This window comes from Thalassophryne amazonica, chromosome 2 (genome assembly GCF_902500255.1).
Source record: "Thalassophryne amazonica chromosome 2, fThaAma1.1, whole genome shotgun sequence".
NCBI lineage: Eukaryota > Metazoa > Chordata > Actinopteri > Batrachoidiformes > Batrachoididae > Thalassophryne > Thalassophryne amazonica.
In genome coordinates this window covers 49540243-49553047 of record NC_047104.1, presented here as the reverse complement: position 1 = coordinate 49553047, position 12805 = coordinate 49540243, and the positions used below count along the sequence as shown (strand labels likewise).

The following is a 12805-nucleotide window of genomic DNA, read 5'->3' as shown; positions in this document are numbered from 1 at the left end:
AATCAGATATGAAACAGCCTCACATCAGCTTTGATGACAAGCATCAGGACCATTACACACACACACACACACACACATGAAGTGCTGTGAAAGTGAGAGCAGTGCATCCCTAATTTCTGAGGCGGGTGTAAAGTTACACAGATGCTGCAGCACACAGCAGTGAAAAACATGTAAATGACATCAAAAATAAAGAGCATTAAAGTCATCATTAAAATCTAAAGTGCAAAAAACTGGGAGTGGTTATGGATTAAGATTGCCATGAACACAGACTGTACTGAGGCTGCCATTCCAGCCTGGTGAACACTGTAAAACCTGATAGATTGATTCAACTTAACAACTTTTGGAAATCAACTGTGAAAAAAATTGGTTAACTCATAACAGTGCAATGTGCACCCTCCAAAAAGAAGGGAAAAAAAATTACTCATTGGATGAACTCACTTGAATTTTGTACACGATAGTCAATCAACAAAAACATGTGGCGTAAACTCAAACTAATAGAGTTTAGCTGAGTTGGGGCTACATATATTTATTTGATGGAAATCATGTACAAAATTCGAGTGAGTTCATCCATAGAGATTTTATTTCTTTTGAGTGTCACAGAAATCGTACAAAAAACACTCTACCAAATAAAATGCTATATTTTCTTAATTACATCAACCAGATCTTAGAAATACAAATTGCATCAGAGTGTTAGAATGAAATGTACATTATGTTTTGTAGGACTAGCTGACATAAGTAGATTAAGTAAATAAAGCATTTTATTATTTAGAGTGAAGGGTGTATAATACTTCAAAACTATGATGTTTGGATGCTGAATAGAAGCAGCACATTTAATACACAACTATTGACTAAACTTAAATCATTTAAGGCAATCAGTTTGGCTGAGTAGAAGTAACTCATCAGGTTTTACTGTGGTGTCATGTGAATGACAAGGATGAAAATAATAATGTCAACTTCTCTCCAACTGAAGATTTAACAGACTCAAAAATATTTTTCTAAAAAGCAATTTTGGACAGGAAATACATGCAGAAAATCCATGAAAGCAGTATACTTTAATTGAATTGAGTTTGGGCTACATATATTCATTGAGTTCACTTATTTATTTTCAAGTGTAGGAAAAACTTCATTGTTATCTGACATTGCTTCTCAAATCTCTGTGCTGTTCTACAAACACAAGTCCCTAAAGTCCAAACTGGGGGTCTCACCTGGAGTCTGGGCACTTGGTGAGGGTCGCCAGGCTGCTGGTGTACATGTGGCCCCCGACGTCAATGTGCACCGGGGCGTTCGCTTTGGTCAGCTGAGCCGGCAGAGGGATCCCCTGAGCGGCCAGAGGAGAGACCGGGGACCGGGTCAGAGACAGCCGTGACATGCTTCTTCCCTCCTGAAAGCAAGTGTACAGAAAAGCCATGAAAGCGCAGCGATCCTACGCGACGAGGCAGATAGTATCCGTCCCGGATGGTATCAGATCACTTCCATGTCTGCCTGGTCGCATATTTAGTCCGCAAAATATCGCCAGCGCTCTAATTAACTATGTTTGCATCTTTTCATGCGGCACCGCGGGCGAGGATAGGAGGATGCTTATTAGAGGGAAGAGAGAGAGAGAGAGAGAGAGAGAGAGAGAGAGAGAGAGAGAGGAGGGGGTGCGACGTGTCAGCCTCAAGGGGAATAAAACAAACTGCTGCTGCAATATTCTAATTAAAGGTCGCCTTATGTGTTAGACGTGATGCGCCAAGACGCACAAATCTGAGAGCAAGGAAAACACGGGGGGAGTGCGCGCCTGACACAAACACGGGAGTGATCCCACGCGTGACAAGCGTGGGATCAAGTTACAGCGCCACCTTCCTGAGCGCAATCCACAAAGCTGTGATGTTTTTTTTTTTTTTGGGTCTAAAATTCGGGTCCTCCACCAAATCTCATTTTTAGCCACATTTCAAGTCCCACAGTTCATCTTAAACGTTGCCAAAATGACATCAACTCAAATGTTTCCAATAAAAACTCATTTATTTTTCCCTCCATCTTTTTTTTTTCCAACAATGGATGCTTGTGAAAATGTCACAAGAAAAAAAAAAAAAAAAAAAAAAAAAAAAAAATCAATTAATCAGAACTTGGACCGCAAACTGCTTTAACTCCATTTAAAAATAATCCACATTAAAAAACATTTAAAAAACCCATTTGAGCAAATTTTCCAAAAACAAATAATACAAAAATAAATAAAATAAAAATAAAAATCTTGAGCTCTATTTAACCAAATAACAGCCTGTTAAAACAACGCATTGTCGTTTTAGAGCCTCGGTGCAATAATCAAACTTAAAACAAGACCAAAACGGGTTAGAAGCACTTTTTAAAAAGATGTTAACGTTCAAAAATGAGCAAATTCTGACCTTGCACAGGTCGACATTTTATTTGTTCTTTATTAATATGCGTTTAATCTTAATTGAAAAGCGAATGGCCCGATTGCTGCTTCCAAATTTGAGTTGAAATCAATCAATCAATCAATTTTATTTATATAGCGCCAAATCACAACAAACAGTTGCCCCAAGGCGCCTTATATTGTAAGGCAAGGCCATACAATAATTACGGAAAAACCCCAACGGTCAAAACGACCCCCTGTGAGCAAGCACTTGGCGACAGTGGAATGAAACAATAACCAAAACTTTGATATTAAGCAGAGGGGGAAAAAAACTTAAAAGATGAATGAATGAACATCAGCAAGCCTCTTTATAAAGTCACACTGAAACAAAATCCAAATCCGATTTTTGAGTTCTGAGGCACAGAGTCAAGATCGGATCAAGACAGCTGCATTATGTTCGTTTAATACGATTACAGCACGACCGGATTACAGGACAAATTCAGGAAAAGGAAAAACTTTGGAGTAAATACCGGGTAATCGAAACTCTCTCTCTCTCTCAAATTCCACAATAAAAGGCACCAACTTTCTGTCCACAGAGCTGCGTTGATTATCGATTATCAGGGCGATTATCCTTAAAATTAATTAATGAATGAACCTCCCCGCCAACAGTCAGGACTGTACATCATCGTACACGGACGCCGCCGTGCGTGCGCAGCCTTAATTCGACCAAAACGCACAATATGGCGCCTTTCTCGTGCTGTGCGATTAAAAAGCCTGATTTATTCGGTCAAGTCGTTGATAGCCACACGTGCAAACGGTTTCCTCGCTGGACCTGCAGTCCGGCACCGGATACAGGCAAAACTGTCAAACGCGCCGTGCGTAAAAATGCAAGGTTTATTGCTTTTTGTAAGACCTGTTTTCGCCCTACCGTTTCGAACATTGTAGGGAATCCAGAAGAGATCCGTGCAGGCGGTCGGTCCCAGCTGTGGTTTGCAATACCCTTAAAAAAATCTCTATATATCAAATAATATAAAAGCCTCCCGACTTCGGCGCAACTACACCTCCATCCAGCTCCAGCGCGACGCCGCACAGCTGCCCAGAAAAAAAAGGGAAAACAAGGGTTTGGTGTGAATCCGGAACAGACTACTTCGTAAAAAAAAAAAAAAAAAAAAACACTACAGGTTGTGGTCGGACGGTTCAAAGTGTCTCTGTGGCTTTAAAGGCTGCTGGCTCGACCTGTCCTCACCGAGCGTCTCCGTACCAAAGCGCACGGGAGGCGTCCTTACCTTGAACATTAGATGAGATGATCTCCTTCCACTTCTTAGTTGAATTACGCGTAAAACAAAAAGGAAAAAAAGTGCGCGCTTGTTGAAATCCCGCTTCGGTTTCTTCTTGTCTTTTTTTGCCTAAATGAAACTGCCTCCGTGGTTTGTTATGAGAAGAAGAAAGCCAATAATCCGTCTCTAAATAACAGAGCGCAGAGCTAAAAAAGAAAATTCTCGCTCCGGGCTGTCGGAGCGCCTCTGGGCCGGGGATTAGGCTACAATTAGCTCAACTCCACTCTCTCACCCAGGCAATTTTCTCAAGGAGGAAAACGTGATAGACCCTCTATATCCCCACAAATTCTGATTGCACAGATTTAACTTAAAAAAAATATCAAAAACAACACTGTTCTGGTATTTAGCTGTGAGACCGAGCAGACATCTGTCAGCCGCTGTAGAGACTCAGAGCAGCAAAAAGCTGATTTGAATCGTTCATTTCGTCAGATGTGAACATCTCCTCGGGCAGTTCCAGCTAGAAGGCACACATTTCTGTCCCCGTCGTCTCCTCCTGCCTGCATTTAAAATTTAAAGCGCGCCGGGCTGCCATAGTTCTTCACGCACACGACGCGCAATAAAGGCGCAGGAACTTGTTGATAAAGTCACCAAATGTTGGAAACGAAAGAAGAATATCCTTGAACGCGGTGCTTCCTTTCCTGCTCTCCTCTCTCTCTCTCCCTCTTAATGTCTGGAGTTGGAACAAACTTCCTACATTAAAATCAAATGACGTCTATGGAAATGCACGCACGCTGCGCAAAGCGCCCTCACAACCTGCCTGCAGCCAAATGCGCCATTTCAATTATAGAGCGGGGCTTAGATGGAGATATCTGCCCATTGCCTCCCCCCACCCCGTCTCTCTGCAATGACAGCAGGCAGCCCTCCAGAGCTTTGAAAAATAAGATTCTCAGTGATCATTGCGATTTGTTGTCACACATAGACACAAAAGTGTTGGTGCGCCACTTTTGCGCCAAAAGAAGACGTGGAGCAGGTGCTCGACTGTCACAGTGCAAAGGGATCATTTATGTGTTTGCATGGTTCGTTTATTTGCTGGTAAATAAGTGCAAATAACTGATGCAGCATGTAGCCCAGTAATTACTCTGTACCAGCACCACACAGAGGCGCACACATTATAGTCGCTTCTTGATATTTGGCGCCAACCAGTGTAGAGAATTATTATTGATTCACAAATGAATAATAAACTCTGTTATAGGGAATTTAGATTTGTGTGTCTGTATATTTGTGTGCCACTACAAAATAACAAGTTGTTAAATATCTACAATTCATAAGTGCATATAAGTAAAAATGCTATATTTCACTTTTTTAAAAATGCACTTTTATGTGACAAAAACATATTTTCAGTGGGGTGCAATATATACGAAAATTATGTTGGATTTTATCTTTCAGTGATCATTTGCAGCTTTCCATGTTTTGTCCACGCTCAGCAAAAACGGAAGTGATAAATTCTCAGACATCACTCATCTTCAACTACTTACTCCAGTTAAGGGTCAGGAGGGGCCCTGGAGCCTATCCCAGCACTCAAAGTGCATGAGGTGGGGTACACCCTGGACAGGACGCCAGTCTGTCACAGAGCCACATATAGACAAACAAACACATTCACACCTACAGACAATTTAAAGTTTTCAATCCACCTAACCTGCCGGAGCACCTGGAGGGAACCCACACACACAGGAAGAACATGCCACACAGAAAGACCACAGGGAATCGATCCCATGACCTTCTTGCTGTGAGAAAGCTACTAAGCCACTGTGCTGCCCAAATTCTCAAATATTTTAGAGTTAATTCTGACTCTTGAAGTGTTATTTTCAAACTTTGCTTTGAGCCTTGCACATACATCTTGGAGTTGTTTCTACACTGAAAAAAGTGAAACACAGTGCACTTCATTCAAAGTACTTATTTACATTGTCTAATGGAAAATTGTCGTTTCCAGTTTAAATCTGCTGGAGTCACTTTACAAAATCATGAATATACATTGTGAGAAACTAAAAAAAAAAAACTAACAAATTACATAAAATTTTTTAAGTTGATCCAAAGTATATTTTTTTCAGTGTAAGAGTTGATTGTAAAAGTGCTGATTTTATTGTCGACAATGTAATTTGACTGTGACTTTTATCACTACTCTTGAGTGAGTAAAGAGAAAAAGGCAACACATTTTGCAAATTTTCAGTGGGGGAGCTAGAACAGCTCTGTTGGCTCATTATCAGAAGGTTTTGCGGTCAAAACCACCTGATATGTGGCATTAAAAAAAGCAGTGATCAAACAAATTAAACCGTTGGTTAGGGTGCAGGTTAGAGGAAGGGGTAGAGTTAAAAAGAGTAAAAAATTGGCCCTATCTTCCACTCAGTACTGAAGACTGTACAATTTAATGCAAGTGTTATTCATAGTTTCCACCTGACACACTTGTGAGTTCAGGGTATAATTGGCCGTTTTTGACTACTTTTAGTTTTATCTTTATAATTTACCTTTAAAAAGTGTTTACCTGGCCTTGTTTGGTATCATTTTTTCAGCACAACCTCACCTGTGTGACTTTACAGTTTTTCATTCATTCTGACCTACTCCATTAACACGGTGAACCTAAAATCACACAAAAACATAAAATCCAAGTAGATAAAATTTATTTTTTTGACTGTGAAAACCACAAACTTGTTTAACAAACCATTTTCATAACTTAAAATGTAAATATAAATTGTAAATTTTAAAAACTATGTACAAATGTAGCAAAAAAAAAACAAAGTTAAATACAACTGTTTACATAAATGCAGGAAATGTTTCAGGTATTTTTTGTACAGTTATTTACAAAACAGTCACAAATCACAATAAGATTTAGAATGTAAATATAAATTGTACATTTCAAAAACTTATAGCGCAGGAAATGCTAATGCTAAACTATTTACAAAACAATCAGATGTCAAAATAAGATGCAACACAAATGATTTGTGCCACTCAAGAAAACAATTCCTATCAACATAACACCGAGGGGCACATCACAGGCCTGACACTTCCACAGTGTGTCACTCCTCTTGTTGCCCACTGAAGGCACCGCTGGCACCTCAATCTGCCTTTTGTGGCTTTTTGGTGAGGATCTGTGCCTGTCACAACTGGTACAGGAACGTGGTTCTGGCTCCTGTTCTGTGGGACACCTGTTTTGTCTGTGCCACACAGTTAACACACCAGCTCCACCATAAAGTCCTTGTGTGTCATGGGCTGCACTTGCTTGACACTGCTGATCTCACGATGCAAGATGAATGCATTTGTATTTGCAATGTCAAGGAAGTGCAACAACACTGTCCTGTACCAGCGTTCAGTTTTCTGATGGGCGGAGTAGTACTGGATGAGCTGGGCAGATAGGTCGACTCCACCCAGGTTTTTATTATAAGCCAACACCGCGGTGGGACAGCGAATGTCTTTCACCGTCCAGCACCCATCCTTCTCATCCTTCATCCTTTTCCGGACTGTCTCATCTGAAAATGAATGATGGATGGTTGAGCACACAGACATCTCCTGTGTGTCCATCCACTTTACAAACACCAGAGGCCCCTCTCTTATCTATCTTATAGACCCTCTTTCAGATTTTTTTGTGAGAGCATTTGCCCTCCCTCGGGGCATCCTTGTCTTTTCTCTCTGTATGTGCCACATGCCCCAAACTTCATGTTAGCCAAGTCCATGAACAGTTTGGGACTCATGTAAAAATTGTCCATGTAAATGTGGTACCCAGTACCAAGCGAGGATGGCTGGATCAGGTTCATGACCACATCGTATGACAGCCCGTACTCACTTGTGGTCACAGTCCTGCCAGTGTAAATGATGAACTTCAGTGTGTAGCCATTAGCTCATATATGGACTGTGTGTTTGGTATGGCAGCTGCACATCCTCAGAGAAGAAGGCGCTACATAGGGTCGTTAGGGCAGCAGAGAAGATCATAGGCTGCCCCCTCCCCACACTGGAAGACATTTATACGTCCAGATGCCACAAGAAGGCAATAGATATTTCAAAGGACGTCTCACATCCTGGACATTGTCGGTTTCAGCTCACGCCATCAGGCAGGAGATATAGAACATTACAAACCAGAACAAATCATCTAAAAAATAGTTTCTATCCAAAGGCAATCATGGCACTTAACTCTTCAAGGTGAAATACTTGTAGTATGTTCAGTATGCAATACATCTGGTGGCAGTCTTTTTCACCCAGTGCAATCTGTGATCGTACCATTCCTGTCCATAAACAGTGTAATATATGTTTTATTCTTTTAAATGTTTTATTCCTGTTTATAGTCGGTGCAATATGTTTTATTCTTTTATATGTTCTTAAACTATTTATTGCTCTTAACTCACGAGCCAAAGCACTTTTAATTTCGTTGTGACTTTGTAAAAAGTAACAATGACAATAAAGACTACTACTATTACTTGAAACAGTCAACACAAAATGTTTATGCCCCATTTTGTTGGCTTGTCCTTCAAATATTGAGTCATTCCAGTTTTTTCCTTCGTTGCCACCATCCTTTCATCCACTGCCAGCTCCCTCCTCGGGTGGTAATAAGCCTGGCAGGCACTAAGGATGTCATCATAAAAAGGCCTGACTCGAAACAGTTTGTCATGACCTGGTGTTCCCTTTTTTTCTATAATTTTCTACATCCTTTTGGCTGCTTGTGTGTACATAAATGCGCAGCGAAAAGTTAAAATAATATTCATGAAAACACATAGAGTAAAAAATACTCATAAGTCAAGTTATACTAGGCCTATTAACAAAATTTAAAAAGTGCTATAAAGTTTGAAGTCTCCACGTTCAACACGCATTTAAAGGGCCTCAGAGTGCTGCAGATTGAGTGTTACATCTGCTTAATTAGGTCATGTGACTTTTTACACGAGGGCGTGTCATTCAACTCCAGAGGGTTAAATACCACTCAGTGCACTTGTGCCTTAAAGGCAGTGGTGAGTGGTGCTGTGATTCGCTGATTTCACAGTATGCCCACAACACACTCATGAATGATATGGAGACTTTGTTTCCACATACTGCTGTATATGTGGATGCCAGTTATGTCTGAGGTATATGTGAAGCTCCTCCTTTTTTGAAGGGTGGGGGTGGTCTAAAATTTGCATCAAGTATCTATTACTATGTGCAACAGCTTAGTCATGGTGTCCCACAGCAGCCTGCACGCAATGTTCTTGAAATGGAGCAATATCTCCACCTGGTGGACATTTACCATTAATGCAGGTACAATAGTATTTCACCAAGAGCTCTGGAGTTGAATAAAAATTGAATTTCTGTAGTGGATATTTGAAAGATGTGTGCGCTATGTGCCTGAAAGATAGCTTTGGTAAGACAACAAGACTTGGACAGCTAATGAGCTAGTTCCTTCAATTCAGTTGCTTGACTGTTGATAGCGAATTTGTAGTAGTATAAGTCATAAGAAATTAGTAAAACAAGTTTAACACATTCTGAATATGAGTTATGTTTTGCTACAACACCACTAGTTTGTCTCCTGTTATGTTTGTGTTTATAGTGCTCCACATACATATCTACACAAGTGGATGACAAAAAACAGACACAGCCAACCTCTCAAGGCTGCTGTGGTCTCCATAAAGAAATGCATTTCTTTGTATTGACCAATAGGGGGTGAATGGCAAATATTATAGACTTTATATAATTGGTATATGGAAACAACATGTTAATCTATCTGCAGTGTGCACAGTATCCTGGTTTGTACTGAGGTTTAGCACTGCAGAAAAGAAATGTGTTGGCGGACACACCCCAAAAACATATGCACCACGTGTTATATGGTTACTGTTAACATAGAGCCCAAAGTCAATATGGACAAGTTGTGGGTTTGTGTGTGTGCAGTGCATAACACAGTGTACAGCACAGCATACATGTCACTGCTGGTTTACAATGTAGTTGTCATTTTCATGTGAAGTACCCCTGTTGCTTTAATATCAAACATACCTGCATTTGTCTGTGCGCCCATTGGGTGTGTTGGTCTTAAAATAAGGTGTGGTCAGGCGCAGTGCTTGTGCATTGCTATAGTGAAGCAACAGAAAGTGAGTGAGCCAAAGATCACTGATAACCTGATGTAAAGTTGAGTGCTGAGTTTTGCTGTTAGTACAGCACAATATTCATATATGAGTAACGTAAGCAAGTTCCTGATGTGGGTACGCTATGCTTCTGCACATTGTCTACCTCGGGTTTGCTTAGGGTTGTGTTGGGTGGGGCACCAAGATGGGGCTCGCCATGGATGGGGGTGTTTGGAGACTAAGTGAACAGAGGAGGCGCAGGAATAAGGTGCACAATAGTTCCACCTCAGGGAGTTGTGACCCTTTGTGGACAAATCCTTGCCAGAAAACCTCTCACACCTGTCACCTGCCCAGTCTGCCCTCTAAGCAGCAATGACAGACAGAATGACAATTTGTTTGGTGTGATTCATGCTCCACCCATGATTAGTCACTAAATACAACACATTTGTGGCTTCTCTACAAGGAGATTATGTTGTGCTGTGTAAATAGTAAAGCCAGACACGCCCCAAATGCACTTGTACTAAGTGCTTTAGACAGTACATTATAGATCATCAAGCTAAGACTTCCAGGTGATTTATTAACATAGCAGACAAAATTAGTATTTTCTATGATTTCCTAAGGTGATAAATATGACCGCTAACAAGAGAGTGCAACTGATGATTATTGAGTATTTCTGGCTGTTGCCAAATGGACCCCAGTACGAGGAGTGTTGTGTTTGTGCACATGCATACAATGCTACTTCATAAGGTCTACATGCTACTCTCGCTGTTGTGTGGGCCGCCAGAAGAGGAGGTACTGCTGGCCCACCACCAGAGGGCGCCCTGCCTGAAGTGCGGGCTTCAGGCACGAGAGGGCGCTGCCGCCACGGACACAGCCGGGGGTGACAGCTGTCACTCATTATCTCTTGACAGCTGTCACCCATCTACACTACATCATCTCACTCCATAAAGACCGGATGTCATCTCCACCTCGTTGCCGAGATGTCATCTACCTGTGAAGGTAATTCTCTGCTGTATCTAAAACTGTGTCATAAGTCTGAACTCTTTTGCAGCCGTTTTCCTGTGGTGTGCCTTATCTGCGGGATTGGCGTTTTGGTGTGAACAGCGACGGCTTCGCTTCACACCCAAACCAGATAAGTGGTTTAACAGGAGCTGCACGAGTGTGTGATTAGAGGTGGAGGTGACTTTCCACCTTCTAACTGTTTTTGGTACTGGGTGTGCACACACCCACATCTCACTGTTTGTGCTCCTCACCAGCAGTACCAGATCCGACAGTCGGGGACGGTGATCACCTGGGAATTCGGGACTTGGCGGCTCCAGTATTCACCAGGTTCTGTGCGGTGGAAATCGTGTGGTCCCGGCTCTTCTCAGGACAGACGTCTTCTATCCTTGAGCCTGCCCACACGTCACCTTGGTGTATTGACTGCTATCAGATTCTGTGATTGTCTGTATAATCGTTGTGCACATTCACAACATTAAATTGTTACCTTTTGGCTCATCTATTGACCGTTCATTTGCGCCCCCTGTTGTGGGTCCGTGTCACTACACTTTCCCCAACACTCGCATTACTTCCAAAATTTTCCACAAAGCTAAAAAGTACCTGTTTCAAAACTGTCTTCTGTTGAAGAGTGCACCATGCTTCTCTTTTGATTTATGTTGTAGAGGAGAACCACAATGAGGCCTCTGCTCAGAGGAGGATCAGTCCTACTTGCTATATATTGTACCTGGATATTCATCATCATCTACTTTTGCAGAATTACCCACACCCTGAACATATTACATATAAATGTTCACTATTTGGATCAAGATGTACAGTATCTCATCATCACAATTTTTTAAAAAACATATTCTAAAATTTCCAAAACGCTCAAAATGTTGTATAACGCTACTCTTACCACTGTAAAATTCGCAGCCCAATGTTAGGCTGTGATTGGGCATCCGATAATTTTTTGCGCCAAAACACAGACAGGTGTCACAAATTGGCAATGCAAGACGGCTCTAAGAACCCATTTTTTTTCCTGTGCCTGTCAGGTTAACCACAAAGGAGCTGCCTCTCGCTGCGCCCTCCTATCTCTGAGTTAGCTCATTGGGCGAGCCTGTTTCAGTTTCATACTGTCACTACAGAAGCCTACAAGAAGCCATTTTATGGCTAAATGTCGCTTATCACACAGAAGGTTCCGTGCTTGAATTACGAGGTCTATTAGAAAAGTATCCGACCTTATTATTTTTTCAAAAACCATATGGATTTGAATCACGTGTGATTGCGTCAGACAAGCTTGAACCCTCGTGCGCATGGGTTGGACAAAGAAAAAACTACTGTGGTGGGACCTGCTAACCACAAATCATTTTTAGACTCAGACTCCTACAAACTATATAATATAAAAAACCAACTCTCCCTCTCTCTCTCTATATATAACACACACACACACACACACACACACACACACCACACACACACACACACCACCACACACACACCACACACACCACACACACACACACACACACACACACACACACACACACACACACACACACTGGTGGGCACAGTTCTGCTAATCCACTAACCGCTAATTAGCAAAGCTAACTTTTTTGTTTGTGGATTAGCTTTTCAGCTAACTTTAAAAACCATCAGCGGACCAATTAGCTTCTGCTAAATTTAGTTCTGCTAATTTAGTCTGTTAATGTTTTTTTTACATAGTTGGTAGTGGTGAAAAACATTTATAAACCCTAAAATGATACACATTGGCTCCTGTCTGCTATGTATTTTGCAGCAGCCAGGCAGTTGAGAGGAGCTAAGCACAACTCTACCCCAGCAGAAGTGGCCTGGCCACCAGGCTGGTACAAAAAAAAAAGCTAATTTCTCTTCACAGCATACAGCGGTCCAGCCGTGAGGCAGAAGTCCTCAAAAGGAATGCAGGATTGACTTATGGTTTTGATTTATAAACCAAATTAATCTGGATAGTTTAACTACAACCCCAATTCCAATGAAGTTGGGACGTTGTGTAAAATGTAAATAAAAACATAATACAATGATTTGCAAATCCTCTTCAACCTATATTCAATTGAATACACCACAAAGACAAGATATTTAATGTTCAAACTGATAAA

At 41.3% G+C, this 12805-nt stretch overlaps 1 protein-coding gene across 4 annotated transcripts in view; it reads right to left on the bottom strand.

The window, feature by feature from the left end:
* Positions 1 to 12805, bottom strand: part of LOC117524144 (BTB/POZ domain-containing protein kctd15) — a 97807-nt gene that overhangs the window by 68435 nt on the left and 16567 nt on the right. The window contains exons 1-2 of one of the 4 annotated variants that reach the window (XM_034185896.1): positions 3637 to 4345; positions 1206 to 1381 (exon numbers count right to left, since the gene is read on the bottom strand). In XM_034185896.1, the coding sequence (XP_034041787.1) occupies positions 1206 to 1381; positions 3637 to 3645 (185 nt within the window). In that variant the 5' untranslated portion in view covers positions 3646 to 4345. Of the gene's footprint in view, positions 1 to 1205; positions 1641 to 3278; positions 3445 to 3636; positions 4346 to 12805 lie in introns of those variants that run through there. The other 3 variants (XM_034185888.1, XM_034185905.1, XM_034185880.1) reach the window with 3 other exon arrangements.